Raw genomic sequence first — 17,680 nt, forward strand, 5'->3', positions numbered from 1 at the left:
GCAACTTCAGGATCAAGTTTCACATCTTGCATAGATTCTAGGAGTTCCCTGAAAGATCACAAACAAGATTTAGATATCAAGCTAACCGAATTTGGGTATTCTAATAATTGACCCGAGTAACTCGTGAGCTTAATCGAGCTTTTATTATTTTTAATTAGTTTTATAAAATTTAATTCCAACTCCAACTCGAGCATATATAATTGAGCACCAGAATTGAGCTCAACTCGAGCATATATACTCGAGCACAAGAATCAAACGTAAGATTTCAAAACGAAACTAGATCGAGCCTGCCTTGAATTTCAAAATGATTTCGAGCTTACCCTTATCAATCACCCAATGTTAGCTTATAATAGAATTGGGTATGTTCTAAGAAATACCATTAGAAAGAACTTCATGGAGAGATAAATCTCCCAAATGCTCTAAACAGGCTAATGTAAATATGGAAGTAAAACCCAAAACCCTAAATGGACTGGAATAGCAATGAGAATTCATGGTTGCATTTGATTATCAACGAAATATGAGAATTTTCCAACATTTAAAGACGGTCCAAAAATAACAAGAAACCGGAACCAGTGCATATATCTATCATTAAGCCATTAAATAAAGAGCTTTGCTTTGAGATAGGGAAGGGAAAGGGAGAAATTACTTGGAATCGGTGACGTCAGTGAAGAGGGCAAGCGAGAGAGTGTTGCCATTGATTTGTAAGATCTTCATATCCGATCCGTAAAAACTAACAATCAGAAGCTTGAATATGGAAGCTAGGTTTTTAGCTTCATCGTCCTACAGTTATAAATCAGAACGGCGCGTTTAATATGGAAGATGAAAACAAAATAAGGCATTGTCAACAAAATTTCCTTTAATTTGAATATTAATTAGGCTTAATCAGGGACAAAACCATTATTTCAACTCAAGGAGGTAGAATATAATTAATCCATAGAAAAAGAGAAAGACAAAATCAAAATAAACTAAAATTAGGAGTTTAATTTAGAAATTATGTATATATATTTTTAATAGTAAAAATCTTAATAAGTTATAAATAGTTGTTAAACATTCTATTTTAGACATTACTAAATTCACCAAAGTTGGAGGGTTTAAATACAAAAAGAAAAAAATGATGGGGCTGAGGAAGGGTTGAACTGGTCAAGAATGTTAACCTTGGATTCTTGAAATGAATTTTTCTATTTACATGCATAGCCTTCTACGTGTCATCTTCTTCACAGGAGTATTCGAATAACCCTAATCCTTCTCATTTTCTCTCTCTTTCTTCCCAAACAAAAAATAAAGCAATTTCTCTTCCAAATTTCCTTTTCATTTTGCATACTTGATTTCTTTTAGTTTGAAGGGTTTCCTTCACCCCTTCACAAATATGTCTCTCTCCATCTTCCTCCTTTGGATGGTTAGCATCCCCCTTCTGGTCCATTCTGACACTGCTCAACTTAGAGGTAGGTATACATGTATATATTTCAATATATAATATTCTTCCATTTTTTTTGTCAATTATTGGTGACTTTGTTTACTCTCATGCATGCATGGCCGCCATTGCTACTCAGGCCTGTTGATAAGCTGTGGCTCCTCGCAAAAACAAACGATGCCAGATACCAACCTCACATACATTCCCGACGACGGCTTCGTATTTGCAGGAAACAAGACGTCTCTCAACCAGACAGGGTTGCTGCCGATTCTATCAACGCTGCGATATTTTTCTCAAAGATGGGCAAGAAAATTTTGCTACACCTTCCAGGTAGTCAAAGGAGGGAAATATCTGGTGAGGACGATATACTTTTACGGAGGCTTCGATGGAGGGAAAGAGCCGCCAGTGTTCGATCAGATCATCGGAGGGACAAAATGGAGCACGGTGAACACGACTGAGGATTACGCCAACGGATTGTCCTCGTATTATGAGATCATCGTTAGGGCTCATTTGAAGACGCTGAGTGTTTGTTTTGCGAGAAACAGGCACACGGCGAAGAATTCCAGTCCCTTTATATCCGCCATTGAATTGCTTACTCTCGAGGATTCCATGTATAATGCAACTGATTTTGATAGCCTAGCGCTTGTTACTGTTGCAAGGAGTTCGTTCGGAAGTGAAGATAGCATCAGGTAACGGGAACTCAATCTGCGATCAAATAGAATCGAGTCTTCAATTTGACTCGTTTAATACCTACTATAAGCTTCAAAGAAATTTTCTGGTGGTAAAACGTGTAAATCTTTTGAACCTAGCTTTCCAGATGACCCATATTACCGATTCTGGCAACCATTCACGGACAAGAACGAGGTCGTTTCAAGCCAAACGAAAGTAACCACTTCAGAGTTTTGGAACAAGCCGCCGGAGGTAATATTTACCAAGGCAATCGCGGCGGGTGCGGGGAAGGAACTCGAAATCTCATGGCCGCCGGGATCACTTCCGGCCACCAAATACCACATCTCGTTGTATTTCCAGGACAATCGGTCGCCGGGCGACGATGCATGGAGAGTGTTCACTGTCGAGATAAATGGGAAGGCTTTTTACAACAATGTAAAGGTGTCGACCGGCGGCGTGAGCATTTATTCGCCAGGATGGCCGCTGTCGGGGCAGACCCAAATCAGCTTGAGTCCCGACGCTAAAAGCTCCGCTGGGCCGTTGATCAACGCTGGTGAAATTTATCAGATTTTGCCTTTCGGTAGGAGGACTCTTACGAGAGAAGGTAGGTTGGCTTTCACTCATTCTTCATTATTATTATTATTAGGGTTAATGGCATGAATGGTCCCAATATGTTTGACAGTGGGGGTAATGGAGGAGTTGGCAAGAGGTTTTGATCATCCACCAGCTGACTGGGCAGGCGATCCATGCTTGCCCAAGGACAACTCATGGACCGGAATCACTTGTTCTGAAAAAGATATGCGCACTAGAATCATCTCTGTGTAAGTCACTATCTATTTTACGTGCATCTTTCTATGCAACATTCAATTCCAATCATCACTCATTTTTTTCTTTATCATATCAAGGGATCTTAAAAATGCCGGCGTAGGTGGCATTCTCACTCCCTCTTTAAACGGTTTAACTGAACTTCACCATTTGTAAGTAAATCAACCTTTTTTAATGATGCTATTAAACTTTTTTAATAGGATCCATTCAATTTTAATATTCCACTCTTTTTACAGGTGGTTAGGGGGGAACAATATCTCGGGTTCAATCCCTGATTTGAGTTCGTTACAAATGCTCGAAACTTTGTATGTCTTTATTATTATCATTCTCTTCTTTTTTATTCAGTTGCATTTTCATTTTTAAAAATTCCTCATGTTTATGCATGGAAGGCATTTGGAGAACAATAGTTTTACTGGGAAGATCCCCGAATCATTAGGCCGACTTCCCAATCTCCGTGAAGTGTAAGTGTTTTGCCAATGCTGAAGCATAAATCAAAATAAATAATAAAATCGGTTCTTAAACTATACATTTTTTTTAACCAAAAAAAATTAAGTATCTAAGCGGAAAATTATATAGTTTACGGACTATTTTCATTATTTAACAAAAAAAAATCCAATTTTTACGAGTTTGTTGGTGTTTTTGATAGACTCCTTCGGGATAATAATCTTGAGGGTTCCATTCCAAGCAACCTTGTGGACAAGAAGGGCCTAAGACTTGAGTAAGAATATTTAATCTCTCACTTCTTATTTTCCATTAAATATTCATGTTCGATTATTATAAATGATATATATTCAAATATATACATGAAAATAAGTATAAATGCTCCTGTTGCACTATAAAGTTAAGAACAATTCTGGTTTGATATGTTTGACATATAATTTTAAAGTAGTCAAATCTCTAAATTCATTATGCTTTCTTTATTTCAGGGTGACTCCTGGAAATAATTTATCTACGAATAATTAGAACGAAATAAATATTTAACAGGGACGAAAGTTCAAGCGCCAAATGAATGATCCAACGGCTACTCATGTTTCTCTTGGGAAGATTTAATAATGTACTTACATGAATGTGCTTTAGTACAGTTGAAAAAACATATTTTGTATTATTTATTACATTACACATTAAATTATAATATTAAAACTTTGATTGACTGTTAAATTCTATGAATGTTGGCTGATTACTGAATAATTTCTATTTTGATTTTTTTTTTTTTTGCAATGCCTTTATTTAAATATAAGATTCAAACAATAATTAAATTTGTAAAAATTTAAATTATCGTTGCACTTAAATAGTTGAAGACGAAAACTCTTCTGTAATCTTATCACTGTGGAGATCAACAGTTGGATGAGTCAACTCTACTGTACTAAATTATTCTAGGTTTATTTTTTCTAATGACCCCTTTATTATTTAAAATTCCATTCTAAACTCTTTAATGTTCACCTATATCATCAATAGTAATATTCATTATCCACTCTATATAACTTCATTAACTCCTATCTAATATATCTTTTCCTTTTTTTTAACAAAATGCTCGATTAACTCATTCGGTCCCTCTACTATTTGAACCTTACAAATTAATAACTATTCTAAGAATTTTAAAGTAATATTGAATACGTATCGATATTCGACAAAGAAATAAATATTATTGAAAATAATCTGTGAATTTTTGTTGTTGAATATTTGAACTTGTAACCTTTAGGGAGAATAAGATTTTCTTTACCACTAAGGTCACTTAATGTGTTCTTAATATAATTATTATTAAAAATTTATATATTTAGAGAATTTTTGTTAGATCATATATAATTATTTTTTTTGAATATATGCTATCTATAATAATATAAACAAATATTTAAAAAAAAGAAATCAAGATAGCGTATAGCAATCTTCTCAAAGCGCTTGAATTTCTTACGAAGCAACTCATCTAAATTCAATGAGACATAATTAATTCCAAAGATTCTTGTTTCATACTTTCCATGCTTGATCTAAAATGTCTACGGCCCATATTTGTGTAATTACATTCTTTAAGTCTAACCCTAAATTTAGACATGAAATGTCAATCCAAATGTGGAATAGAATAAATTTAAAATATCTGAATCAAATATTAAATATGTATACTTATATTTAATGTTTAAATTAACGATTAAGCTGATGAAGAGATCTAATTAACGTAATGCTGACATTTTGAGGATTTAATTAGAAATTTTAAATTTTTCGAATAAATTTAAATTCTGAATTATAATGTTAGGATTTTTTTGTATAATTAGATAATCAAATAAAAAATACTTTTTATACTATCATTCCGATAAATTCGTCCAAAAATTGACGGGTCTGACGTCATCGCCCGCCTAACTTTCATCCGAACCAAAAACAACGACCAACGACCTTTTGATTCATATAGACGAAGAGGGAAAAAAAGAAGGAAAAAGAACCTCGTCCATGGATGAAAAATAAAAATAAAAATCCAAATAAATAGACATTTTATTTTACTATAAATAGTCTGTGTATATTATCGTGAAAATCGAAGTACTGAGCTCAAGCACGGCTCCCATCTTAGTTTTTTTCTCACAAACGATATCTCTAACAACCGTGATATACAAGATTATCGATAACGAAAATGGAGCTTAAACCTGGTTTATCGGCTTTGATCACTGGCGGAGCTTCCGGGATCGGTAAAATTTTCGTAAACTCTACTTTCATTATTCAGTATCATCAATCGTTAACTGATTTATGTGATTGATTGTAAAGCAGATCGTATGAGATATGAAGTAATTCGATCAGTTGTCATTTGTTATTGATTTATTTATTTATTTTATCAAAAGTAACTTTCAAATTCCGGAAGCTTAGCCATTTTTTTGTTGCAGGTAAAGCATTGGGATTAGCTTTAGCAGGGAAAGGGATATTTGTGACAGTTGTGGATTTCGCTGAAGAAAAAGGAAATGAAGTTGCTTCTTTAGTTGAGAAAGAGAATTCCAAGTTCCATGAAAATTTGAAGTTTCCGTCTGCCATTTTCGTCAAATGCGACGTTACTAATCCAAGTAAATCCGTTTTGATCTTTGTTTATCACGTGATCGATCGTTTTCTTCAAAGAATTCAAATTGGATATTTATTTGAATATACACTTGATTTTGATTTTTGCAAAGATCGGTGATGTATAACTTTAGCATTTGAGAAACTGATCCAAAGTAATATGGAGTAACTTGATTATTGTTTATTATTTGCTGATCATTTTCTTTCAAAATATTCATACCTGACATATTTGAATATATACTCATTTGATTTTGGTTTCGTGAATAGGAGATATAAATTTAGCTTTCGAGAAGCATCTGGCGACATATGGAGGATTGGATATTTGTATTAACAGTGCCGGCATCGGTAGCCCAGTACTATTTAGTGAGGATCAAACTGATGGGAATACGACATGGAGGCGCACCATTGATATCAACCTGGTTGCAGTTATTGATTGTACTCACCATGCAGTAATGCTTCCACTTTGACTAATTTTCCTGCAATGTTGAATTAACGAGAATCCTAGTTTGCAGCAATTGTTGATTGTTTGTGAGCTTAATTAACAGATTAAAACTATGCAAGCTCTGCGAAAGCCAGGTGTGATAATTAATTTGGGATCCTCAGCTGGTCTTTACCCACTGTCATTGGATCCCGTCTACTCTGGCTCAAAAGGTTTGCATTTATTTATTTATTGCCTCTGTCCCACTGTATTCATTGGTTTTTATTCAAAATTCTTTATGTCAGTCATTTATCTAATAAGATGTGAACCGCTTTTAATACTTGGTTTAAAATTCAATTATTTGTATTAAGCTTAAGTTTGAATTTAGATTTTTAAATATTACTTAAATATAAGAAATGATATATTAGTCTGACAAGTTAATGGATTGGTCTTGTTCAATAGCTAGTGTTTGACTCTACATATTGAATTGTTTTTCTAAAGTCGAATATGAGTAGTTTACGAATACAATGTACTACTATTATTTACACCCTTCGTTGTTATAATTTTTTCTTAGCAAAAAATTTAGTGGCTTGAGGATAAAGAAAGACTACATATTAAGGGATTCAAACACAAACTCCTTAGATACCGGTTCGTAAACATAACTTTATCAAACCAACCGAACAGAATTTTGAGTTCACCACCTATTCAAATATTCTCAGATTACTTGTAGAGATTAGAGTGAGGAAGGGAAAATGAATATACTAGTAATGAGTTGGTCTTAATAAAGATCATGCAAAAGGAATCTGTGTATAATTCTTTCAGGTAATACATTTATGTAATTTTACGATTTGCTTAAGCTATTTGTTTTTCAGGAGGTGTTGTCTTGTTTACTAGATCACTAACTCCTTACAAACGTCAAGGAATACGTGTCAATGTTCTTTGTCCTGAGGTAAAATCTTAGTTAATTTGAAGAATCTTGGATGTTCAGCATTAACCTATTGAAAATTGTTCCTCTTTTATAATTTGACTTTGAACTTGGACGTAGTTTGTTCGAACAGCGATGGGAGAAAAAGTGGAACCCAATTTTGTTTCTTTAATGGGAGGTTTTATTCCAATGGAAATGGTGGTGAAAGGTATATAGAATATATTTGTATTTTGTTATCTACCTGATTATCTTAAAGTAGATCTATTTAAGGGTTGAATTTGTAAAAGGTAGTTTCTACTTAGGTTTATTCTATTCGACATTAATTATTATTTAAAAATAAATACTATTTGAAATTAATTATTAAAACATATAAATTTAAGTATATTTTAGTATTTTATTATTTATAAAATAATGAAATGGACTTTTAAACTTAATCGGAACCAGGCTTAGTAACGAATTCTTAAAGAATTTGAGTTATCAGCACCTCTACTTCAAAGGCAGTTTTAGGATTTATATAATTTTTTGTATAATTATAATATATTTTCAATTTTCAATTTTCATATCATACATATAATATATTTATATTAATTTTAATTACTTAATTATTTAAATGTTATATAGATTTTATGATTTTTGCATCAAATCACTTTTATATGCACTTGTGCATATTTCTAGGTGCTTTCGAGCTGATAACGGATGAAAGCAGAGCTGGTTCTTGCCTATGGATTTCAAACCGCAGAGGATTGAAGTATTGGCCCATTGCAACTGGAAAAGCAAAATACTCTGTGCGTTTCTCCTCAAGTTCCAGTAACAACAAAATCCCGTTCCTAGCTCCTTTAACTTCCCAACTTCCTCAGAATTTTAAGAAACTGTACGTAAAAAGTGTCAAAATTCCTTATCTTTTAGTATTTTGAGTAAAATTATTTGAGGAATTATTGTGATAGTATGTTGAGGTCACCATCATAAACATAGATTGAGTTCTTGCATGGTTGCAGAAAGCTATACCCATATCTGATATATCCATATCCATACTCTCCCTGGATTGGAGTAACGAAGCTGATTAAGACATTTCATAACCATCATATAAGATAGGGTGTGATTGGTGTAGTAAAGATGCTGACCAGAGCGTTTTTGCTCTTCCTCAGTGTTGTGCATACCTTGGGTCATCATTTCCGTGATGCAACCCATGTAATAAGTTCACCATTGAAACTACCTCTTGAATCAGACCAAGTTCTTCTGAAAGTCATCTATGCTGGAGTAAACGCTGCTGATGTAAGTATTATTTTTATACTTTTCATTTATGATTCATTTGATTTTCCATTTTCTGTAATTAAATTCTTCTATGCACTCAACTTTCTTGATATATAAATTATATACAATCTACTTAGTTTAATAACATGTTTTACACAGGTGAACTTTAGCTCAGGTCTGTATTTTCAAGGAAACATGAAAAACTTCGGTTCCCTTCTTCCAGCTGATACTGGTTTTGAGGTGCAGTAACAAAATATTATAACTAAATACCATTAGGCATGATATTGATTTGGATATTTGCTTCGTAATATCGAATCTGACTTTATTAACATTATAAAAATCTGCATTACAGGCAGTGGGAGTAATTGCTGCCGTTGGAGATTCAGTAAGAGACATAAAAGTTGGAACTCCTGCAGCAGTCCTGGGTTTTGGATATGCTGAATTCATAAAGGTATAACATCAATTTTATTTTATATGTTTAAAAAGATCTTGTTTCTTCATCTATTTCAATCTTTTTGTTCCAATATTTAAATTGTTAAATAATTATTGGATATTGAAACTAAATACAGGTTCCTTCAAACCACATACTTCCCATTCCAAGACCTGATCCAGAAGTTGTTGCTCTGCTTACTTCTGGTTTAACAGCATCCATCGCTTTGGAAGAGGTACATTTTTATTTGTTTTATTTCTTATTTAGATGTAAACTTTAACATTCTCCCAATATACGTGGCCCGATCTTTTGGTTTTCTTAAATGAATAATATCTATCATTCATATCCTATGAACACTGGACATAATTCTACAAAAATCAATCTATGGAAAATACTTGAAAAAGATATGAATACACACCCAAATCTAAATAGCATAGCTCTCAAACCATTTCACTCGCCAACTTTTTGTGGCCATAGTCTCCTTTGTTCTTTGTTTTTTTGTAAATGTACATTGTAGCTCTCTATTCAGTCCTCTTCTAATTATTTTTGATCTATTTTTTCATCTTATAGGTTGGTCAGATGAAATCCGGAAAGGTTGTCCTTGTAACTGCTGCTGCTGGAGGGACTGGGCAATTTGCAGTCCAGGTTTGTGTTAAACAGAGTTGATAATTTGTAATACCAAGTTGCCAACATTACAAAAAAAATATAATTATTTACAACACAACATGCATGTTATTAATGCAAAAATGTATCAAAACTTTTATAAACGCAAATTATTAACATATCAAAATTTGAATAGATATATAATGTCTTAAACACAACATGAATATGTTTTTCCCGTATTGTATGTCTAATAAAATCCAGCATATATTCATATATTTGAGAAAAGAAATTAGAAAAGACTCCAAGTAGTAATATGTTAATCCATCCTGATCTTAGAAAAGAATGAGCACACTCATTGTTAATCCATGTAATATGTTAATCCATAGTCAATTTTCATTCGGATTCGAAGTAATAATATGTTAATCCATCCTGATCTTAGTTTTATACATATTGAATTAACGATATTTCATTTATTTTCCAAAACATCTTCAAAGTTTATTTTAGATGACCATCATATTTTACATCTTCAAAGATATACTTAATGTTATTTCATGATTGTATGTATTTACTTCATGGCTTCAACACGATTTTGCCCCTTAAATGTTTCTTTTTTGTATACTTTTATCCCCATCTTATAATCAGAACGACATTTGCAGCTTTCAAAACTGGCGGGAAATAAAGTTGTTGCGACATGTGGAGGAAATGAAAAGGCAAGGCTTTTAAAAGAATTGGGGGTTGATCGAGTCATAGACTATAATACTGAAGATGTCAAAACTGTATGTATCTGAAATTCTTTTTTTCAATTGTTCTGCTTTTTTTTCATGTAGACACATACTTGATACTTGTATCCAACACTCACAACCGAAACGACTAACATAAATTTGAACTCTCAATTAATATGGATTTTAGTCTATTTAATCTACTTTGCTAGTTTTTAAACTGTTGCATCCTTTTTAATCAGCATCCATAGCCTAACTTCTGTGATTAATCTCGATGACCCTTAGGTGTCTAAAGATCTTAGTCGGCATCATTTTATCATCATCCATGCCATGTCCCATCTTCTGAAACTGATCCCACCACATTTTGCATAACTAAGATCTTGACTGCCATCGGATTAAAGGCTTTCTAATGCTGTCATTTGATAATTTCTGCATTTGGTTTGTTTCATGGAAGGAACATCTTACTTTGTAGTCTTCCAGGCTCTCAAGGAGTTTCCTAAAGGACTCGACATTGTTTACGAATGTGTTGGTGGTAACATTTTTGATTTGTGCCTTAATGCTTTGGGTATCCGTGGACGACTCATTGTGATAGGAATGATCTCTCAGGTTGGTTTTGTTTACCATAACTTTTAGTTTTTAACGATTGTCCTGAGTTTGATCTTACACTTTATTAGCTCAGATTTGACTCTTTTGGGTCATTTTTAAGTTCGTATATTTGATCATTTGAACTCCTCAACTTTGCCTAAGAGACCTAAGGTTTCATCCCGCTTGACCAACTGGTAGTTGATATACATGTATTGAATATGTTCCCATATCTGGCATTATCCAAGAAACATAGGCTATTGTAGGTTGTTAGAGAATGATCAAAGCTATATGTTGCCAAATCCCAATCTTACATGAGATTGTTGTTAGTGAGTTGTTAATTGCTGAAATAAACCGGTCATTCTCCATATTCTCAACTTTTATATACTTGTGATGTCGTACTTCTTATTTACAGTATCAAGGGAAGCATGGATGGATGCCATTGAATTACCCTGGACTTGTTGAGAAGCTTTTGGTCAAAAGCCAAACTGTGGTATGTAGTCAGTAAAATTTGTTTCAGTGTTTTTTCGTTCTTTCTTAAAAGTATCCATATCCGACGTTCGTATCCAGCATATTATAACTGACTACAAGTAGATTTATGACAACTCGTTGAGCGAATTTGTTTCCTTGTTTTCCGGTGACCATGAATTATGTGGTTTCGCTTCTACCATATATATTTATGCTGTCTTCTTTGCACTTGGCATTTGAAGTCTTGTGATTTGATTTGTATTGAAAGTTGCTTTTGTTTTCAGGCTGGCTTTGTCCTGTTTCAGTATAGCCATTTCTGGAAAGAACACCTGATTAGACTCTTTCATCTTTATTCTTCAGGAAAGCTTAAGGTAATTCATGTATATCAAACTCGAACACTCTGTTAGCATCGCGTTTGCAGTGAATTCGATTCTAACAGCAATGTCATAGGAAGCCTGAGTTTTCTCCCTTTCCTAACAAGCTGTAACTTGATTCTAACAGGTTGTAATAGACCCGAAAAAATTTTCGGGTTTGGATACAGTAGCGGATGCTGTTGAGCATTTGCACTCGGGCAAAAGTACTGGCAAGGTGAGCACAAATTTTCGATTTCAAGCAAAACCAAATTAGGCCTCCGATGTGTTTTATATTACTATCAAATTATATAGGTTGTCATTTGCATCGATCCGAGCTTCGAACATCAAATGGCTAAGTTATGATTCGAAGCCGATGAGATCATTGTTTATCCCCTCCCAGATATGGTGTTAGACTAACAAATTGCTCTTTGCTTCTCGTCTCTTTAATGGTTGGTTCGAATAAAGAAGTATAAGATGGAATTGAAATGCTGCCCTTTTTGTAGTGTATCAGACAAATTCTAAGAAAAATGTAGTGCTAAATGATACCATGTATCGGATAGTATAGATAGGAAAACAATGAAGGGAACCGAACCCAATACTACTGTTGTTTAGTTACAAGTTGTATGTTTTTAACCAACATACGACAGAGCTGAATTGCTTGATATGATTCCCTTTCTCAATGGCAATTCAAAAGCCTATACAACAAACAACTAACGATTCAATCAATCAATTCTATGATTCCCTGCAATCATCAAAAGAAAACCTTTTTAAGATTCTGAAATTTGCAACCTCTAATAACCTAAAAAAAAAACCGTGTACTTATGCAAATACATACATAGAACATGTATACGTGTATATATGTACACGCACAGAATGTATGGAGGATGAAGCTTATGTATAGGAGGAAGAGAGTCGTTCTCTGTTTGGGGGAGATAGCCATGGCAATCACTGTGATTCTTTAGTGCTAGTTTTTGAAAATTTCGGGTGAGGTGTGTTTTTAATTCAGTTGTCAGATTCCAGCAATAAATTTAAGTTGGTATGTAAACTCAACGTTAAAGGAACCGATTCGAAGTTGAATCTGGGCTGCTCCGATTCTCGATTAAACCATCTTTTTTAACTAGATTGGTTTTAGAAATAATCAAAATTCATGTAAACATTGAATATCAAAATGCCTTTCAAAAAAAATATATATATATATAAGCCAAAAAAAGAAAAAAGAAAAAAGAAAAAAAAAAGATAGCATCTTCGTATATATAGTATTCACATCTTAGAATTCCGAAACTCAAGCACAGTTGACGACCCTTTTTTGTACATATAATACATATATACAGACCTATACATATATTCTCATATACGATATAGTAAATATGGTCCGTACACTACCTGTACACTTTTTGCCAGAGGATTATATCACAAAGAGAAGAATAGGCAACCAACACAATTTTCTGCAAAAACGTCCTTGGACCTCGTTTCCGGTACTCAAGTAGAGAAATCACGAGTCGTTCAACGTTAAGTGGTGGGTTTGTTTTGCTTGTAATATGTCTTGATAGCATTTCCGAACGAACATTCTATGGTAATGACTCATTGGGAGCATTATAATCTTGAACGACGATTGCACTTGATACCAAGGAAATGTGAATGCCTCCGAGCACATGCAAATGGCTGTCCCTTACCAGAACCCAAAAATCTAACATCCCAACCTTCAATATTCTTAGGAACACAAGCGTCAAAGAGAATTCGACCGAGGACACTATGAGCATTGAGACCCGGCTGTACAGGTACAGAGATCGGTTGATCGCTTTGTTCATCCTCTAAAGATCCAGACTCTTTACTATTGTGATATTTGGCTGAACTTGGCAAGAAAAAGTGGTCACTAGGTCCAAGGGCAACTCTCCTAAAGCTTTGGTTCGAGTTAACTGCTGCTTTCTGCAGGCCATAGATTAACTCAGAGATCTCATCATGCATACAATTCATTTCTCCAAGTTTCCAGATCCTATGAGAATAAACCGAAGTTGCCTTCTGAAGGAAACTGGCCACAGCAGCCCTGTATTGGATAGGATAATGCTTGTAGTGTTCTGAAATATAGCAAAGAATGACCTTAGCTCAGCTGTCAAACAAACACACAACTGAACATATTAATTTATTAAAGGTACAAAACACAGTCAGTTTCGAGCAAGAACTCGGGCATTCATAAATCTAGAAAGATAACATAAAATGAGTTATTTATATATAAATCAGCTGACTATGCCCTTACTTCCTTATTAATCGTATATGCCCTTCCTTATTAATCGTATATAAGATGTTAAAGTCTCCAATTTTCTCTTGCCAATGCCCTTTATACGGGGTTGACATGCATAAACTTAGCATGGCAAACCCCTAACCAGGAGCATTGACGGTAAAAACTGAAAATACTCTGGATATCTATACATGGTAAATTATATTTACTTAACGGAAGTTACAATACTTGGTAGTAATAACAAAGCAGAGATGGTTATAGACCAACCTAGATGAGGAGAGCCATTCCACTTTACAATCTCAATATCCGCCCCAAGATTCTCTAAGCTTTGAGCGAAATAGCATATAACCGGATATGGTGCAAGGTCATCTTTCTCCGAGCATAAAATGAGATATGGAGCATCTAAGTCCTACAAATGAGGACTGAGAGAAATTAGCTGTAGGAAGCAGAAGAAAACAACAAGCTAACAGGGATTAATAAACTTACAGCAGAGGAGTAAAGGGTCTGCCAATACTCGGCACGCTGAGACTCAAACCCAGTTAGATAAAGGCCATCGAGACCAGAAGCAACGCCTTTAACGATCCAAGAAACAAGTTTTGATGGTCCAGGTATTTTCCGTATGGATGGATGTAAAGCAAATTGGGCATTCAGATCACTTGCAAAATCTACTGGACCAGAATCATAGATTTGTCCACAAACACAATTTCGAATCAACTGCCTTTCCTTTATAAAATGAAGACCATTAGCAACGAAACTTCAGTTAGGTCTATGAATATTAGAGATCTTATAAAGGGATTATAAGTAAACCAATACGGGAAACTAATAGAGAAAGAAAGGATACCAGATTAATCCGACCTTCACCTGCTTCTTGAATAATCTATACATTAAACATAGCAAAGTTATTTCATTTGCAAAATGAAAAAGAAAAAATGTGTATTTACATGTTTGGAGTTGGAGTTATATCGAAAGTTCTGATACCTGAAAAACCTTGTACATACAAGCTTTGGTACTAACCGAGAAAGTGACAAAGACCACTGGACAAGTTCTAATCTTTAGTTCCTGCAAACCAAAAACCAAAGGCAACTTTATGTTTTTAGAAAAAAATTAAGACATCATTAAGCGATAATAAACCTTAATGAAACTGACCTCAAGAAGCTCATTTAGAACAACAAATGCCAAAGACATAGCCCTCTCAGGATAATATCTGAACCGAAGAACATATCATGAAACTTTTCAGTAGATTAAAAGAAAACAAGGAGAGAATTTTGCTGAAATTGTAGTAAAGGAATACTAAATCAAAGATCCTAAAATTTGACAAGTACAAAGCAAAGCTATGCTGCCCAACTTTTCATTTTTGTTAAGTTACTCATGTCTTAAACTCATGGCCGACACATGCATATAGAGATATAACCTCCAAGGATCCTCCAAATAACATGGGAAAACATCAAAATTTTGGACAAACCGTGACAGAAACATACCTGTATTTGACACTCGTATGTGAAATAAAAGTTCAAAAGAACTAAAATTCTACTATGTATGAACCCTACAAATAACTTATACAGACCAAAACTACCAGTCTTCACACAAGCTACATCTCCTATGTGAACTACAAAAGCCAACAACTCATTCGTTCATATCACTAGTGAACATTCAATTTAGAATATAGCCCCAACTCCACGTTCAAACCAAACAACTTATTGCTTATGCCCTAATTATTTCCCCCCATTCTATCTACCCATCCTCATCATTAACAATTAAGTAAGACTGCAAAATTTACTATCCTAAAATAGACCCATTCCATTACCCCCGACTAATTTTCATAGAATCTGATCAGATATGATAACCTAATTGACATGGCTTTACTAAATTATTTAATGTTTTCCACACATTTGGAAGGTAATATCGCTTTTTATGTCCAAGTATGTATCGGACATAAGTTAGGGAAATTAAGAATCCTCAATCCAATTACCACAGTCATTAGCAAGAAAAGTATAAATAACTCTAATTAAACTGACTATCAAAACTTAATAGAAGCACAAGCTCAACTAGAAACACCCATTTCATGAGAAACCTGGACCAAAGAACCACCAAAAGAAATCTGAAGTTTTTACCCTAAATGACGAAATTTAGGAACTTACAGGTTTATGTTTTCCACTGTAACTTACTTTCTAAGTAACCAACCAAAAACTAATATATATATCCGTAAAAATAATTAAAGGAACTTACAGGTTGAGAAAATCAGCACGGGCAACGAGGGAATTCCAGCCGAGAAACGAATAAAAATCAAGGTAACTTTGAAGGTGTTTCTCGTGAATCGAAACCCAAGCAAAAACCACAACTATTCCTTTCACTCCTATACCCTCTGCTGCCTCTTTTCTTCCCCAATACGCAGTTCCACCACCGTTCATCGTCATCTTCAACGCTTGTTTTTCGATTCAAATTCCCAGGGTTTATCTTTGTCGAATCCAACGATTTTTTCAGGGAAGTCAAACAAGAGTTTTGGTGGATGAACTTTGGTTGGGTTTTTCTTTTCTTTTTAAGATTTGGAGTCGATAATATTGGTTGAGGAGGAGCTGGTGGCAGTGATGTAATGATGCCATTTTCTGAATCTATTTTTGGGTAAACTACATCATCGGTCCAAGCTATTATATTTCTTTTATTTTGATCGTCGAATTATATTTTTATAAATTTAATTACCAGTATTATATTTTTATTTTAATCATTAAATTTTAATTTTTAAATATTAGACCAATACCTAAGTTAAGGCCGACACTTGGCCATGAGAATAAATCCTATATCAATATAATATCGACAATAATATATTCAAGTTAAATTGCAATTGAAATTAATTATTAAAAAAATATTATTGAGTGAATTTAGTGGTTAAAGGGGGTATTATTTTTATTTTTGAGTTCAAGCAATTGCGTATGTAACGTGTATGTTTTGTCAACATTTAAGAAAGATTATGAACATATACTAACTTATAATTATCACAGACAATTCAAAAGAATTATTAAGAAAATATGATAGAACTTAAAGGAATCAAATATGAGACTCGGGATATCTTAACATTTAATTGCTGGTCCAAGCTATGTAATTATTATATATGTTGAAATGTCAAAGCTTGGAAAATTGGTTCAAGTTAGGAACCTAATATTGCAATGTTAAAATTAGGTGCAACAATGTCAAAATTAGGTGCAATAATGTTTGAAAATTAAATAGGTAAATTATAAACTTTAGTCACTAAACTTTAGTCACTAAACTTTAGGATATTTATAAGATTGGTCCTTAAGTTTCAACTATAAATACCCTAGCTCATTTAGCTTCAAAACCATCCCAAAGCATTCTAGCTTTCTTCCAATACTAGAGAGAATTTAGAGAGTTTCTTGAGAGTTGTTTTCTCCTTTTTATCAAGAGAGAATTATCATTGTTTTCTCCTTGGTAGATCGAGAGAGGTTGTAATTCCTATTTTCTCATAGTGAAATTCTTCTACCGTTGCCCGTGGTTTTTACCCTATATAATTTAGGGGTTTTCCACGTAAATTTTGTGTCTCTTTTTATCTTCATTTTTATTTTCTCAAATTATCAGTTGCGATTTTGCTCTATTTGATAGCCGTCTTCCGCAACAATTGGTATCAGAGCTAGATTAAAGTATGTAATATCTGCTTATTGTCTTTGTGGTTGCCACCAAAAGGTGGATCCTCTAACATAAGAAAGTAAGAAGGTATTACCCATTCTTTGAAGGTTCCAGAGAACTATTCACG

The 17,680-nt window shown here is 33.8% G+C and overlaps 3 protein-coding genes across 3 annotated transcripts; 2 read left to right on the plus strand and 1 right to left on the minus strand.

Annotated features, from left to right (window-relative positions):
• Positions 1–1,282: 1,282 nt before the first annotated feature.
• LOC120128015 (putative leucine-rich repeat receptor-like serine/threonine-protein kinase At2g14440) lies at positions 1,283–3,924 on the plus strand. The gene is made up of 9 exons (XM_039145796.1): positions 1,283–1,442; positions 1,551–2,100; positions 2,221–2,684; positions 2,763–2,901; positions 2,986–3,057; positions 3,142–3,210; positions 3,295–3,366; positions 3,552–3,623; positions 3,832–3,924. Exons 1-9 carry the CDS (start codon positions 1,367–1,369, stop codon positions 3,866–3,868), a joined length of 1,551 nt encoding a protein of 516 aa, XP_039001727.1. The 5' UTR covers positions 1,283–1,366; the 3' UTR covers positions 3,869–3,924.
• Positions 3,925–5,419: 1,495 nt separating this feature from the next.
• On the plus strand, positions 5,420–11,955 carry LOC120128126 (probable quinone oxidoreductase). Its single transcript, XM_039145893.1, has 17 exons — positions 5,420–5,574; positions 5,767–5,940; positions 6,200–6,381; positions 6,478–6,583; positions 7,223–7,299; positions 7,396–7,483; positions 7,951–8,146; positions 8,421–8,547; positions 8,686–8,766; positions 8,879–8,977; positions 9,096–9,191; positions 9,527–9,601; positions 10,216–10,335; positions 10,759–10,884; positions 11,276–11,353; positions 11,613–11,699; positions 11,830–11,955. The coding sequence occupies exons 1-17, from the start codon at positions 5,520–5,522 to the stop codon at positions 11,953–11,955; spliced, it is 1,893 nt and encodes a 630-aa protein (XP_039001824.1). The 5' UTR covers positions 5,420–5,519.
• Positions 11,956–12,931: 976 nt separating this feature from the next.
• Positions 12,932–16,460, minus strand: LOC120128018. Its single transcript, XM_039145799.1, has 7 exons — positions 16,144–16,460; positions 15,064–15,121; positions 14,896–14,976; positions 14,759–14,794; positions 14,404–14,640; positions 14,185–14,326; positions 12,932–13,756 (listed from the first exon to the last, which is right to left on the minus strand). The coding sequence occupies exons 1-7, from the start codon at positions 16,329–16,331 to the stop codon at positions 13,275–13,277; spliced, it is 1,224 nt and encodes a 407-aa protein (XP_039001730.1). The 5' UTR covers positions 16,332–16,460; the 3' UTR covers positions 12,932–13,274.
• Positions 16,461–17,680: the final 1,220 nt, after the last annotated feature.

This window comes from Hibiscus syriacus, unplaced genomic scaffold, assembly GCF_006381635.1.
Source record: "Hibiscus syriacus cultivar Baekdansim isolate YM2019G1 unplaced genomic scaffold, ASM638163v2 tig00110474_pilon, whole genome shotgun sequence".
Taxonomy (NCBI): domain Eukaryota; kingdom Viridiplantae; phylum Streptophyta; class Magnoliopsida; order Malvales; family Malvaceae; genus Hibiscus; species Hibiscus syriacus.

Bases quoted from the DNA above. Each gene is read 5' to 3' on its own strand.
- LOC120128015 (XM_039145796.1), top strand. From the start codon at position 1,367: ATGTCTCTCTCCATCTTCCTCCTTTGGATGGTTAGCATCCCCCTTCTG. The intron at 2,902-2,985 runs GTAAGTCACTAT...TATCATATCAAG, and splicing joins CGCACTAGAATCATCTCTGT to GGATCTTAAAAATGCCGGCG. The intron at 3,624-3,831 runs GTAAGAATATTT...TCTTTATTTCAG, and splicing joins AAGAAGGGCCTAAGACTTGA to GGTGACTCCTGGAAATAATT.
- LOC120128126 (XM_039145893.1), top strand. From the start codon at position 5,520: ATGGAGCTTAAACCTGGTTTATCGGCTTTGATCACTGGCGGAGCTTCC. The intron at 7,484-7,950 runs GTATATAGAATA...GCATATTTCTAG, and splicing joins AATGGAAATGGTGGTGAAAG to GTGCTTTCGAGCTGATAACG. The intron at 8,767-8,878 runs GTGCAGTAACAA...TCTGCATTACAG, and splicing joins CAGCTGATACTGGTTTTGAG to GCAGTGGGAGTAATTGCTGC.
- LOC120128018 (XM_039145799.1), bottom strand. From the start codon at position 16,331: ATGACGATGAACGGTGGTGGAACTGCGTATTGGGGAAGAAAAGAGGCA. The intron at 15,122-16,143 runs GTAAGTTCCTTT...TCTTCGGTTCAG, and splicing joins CGTGCTGATTTTCTCAACCT to ATATTATCCTGAGAGGGCTA. The intron at 14,641-14,758 runs GTATCCTTTCTT...CATTTTATAAAG, and splicing joins GTGAAGGTCGGATTAATCTG to GAAAGGCAGTTGATTCGAAA.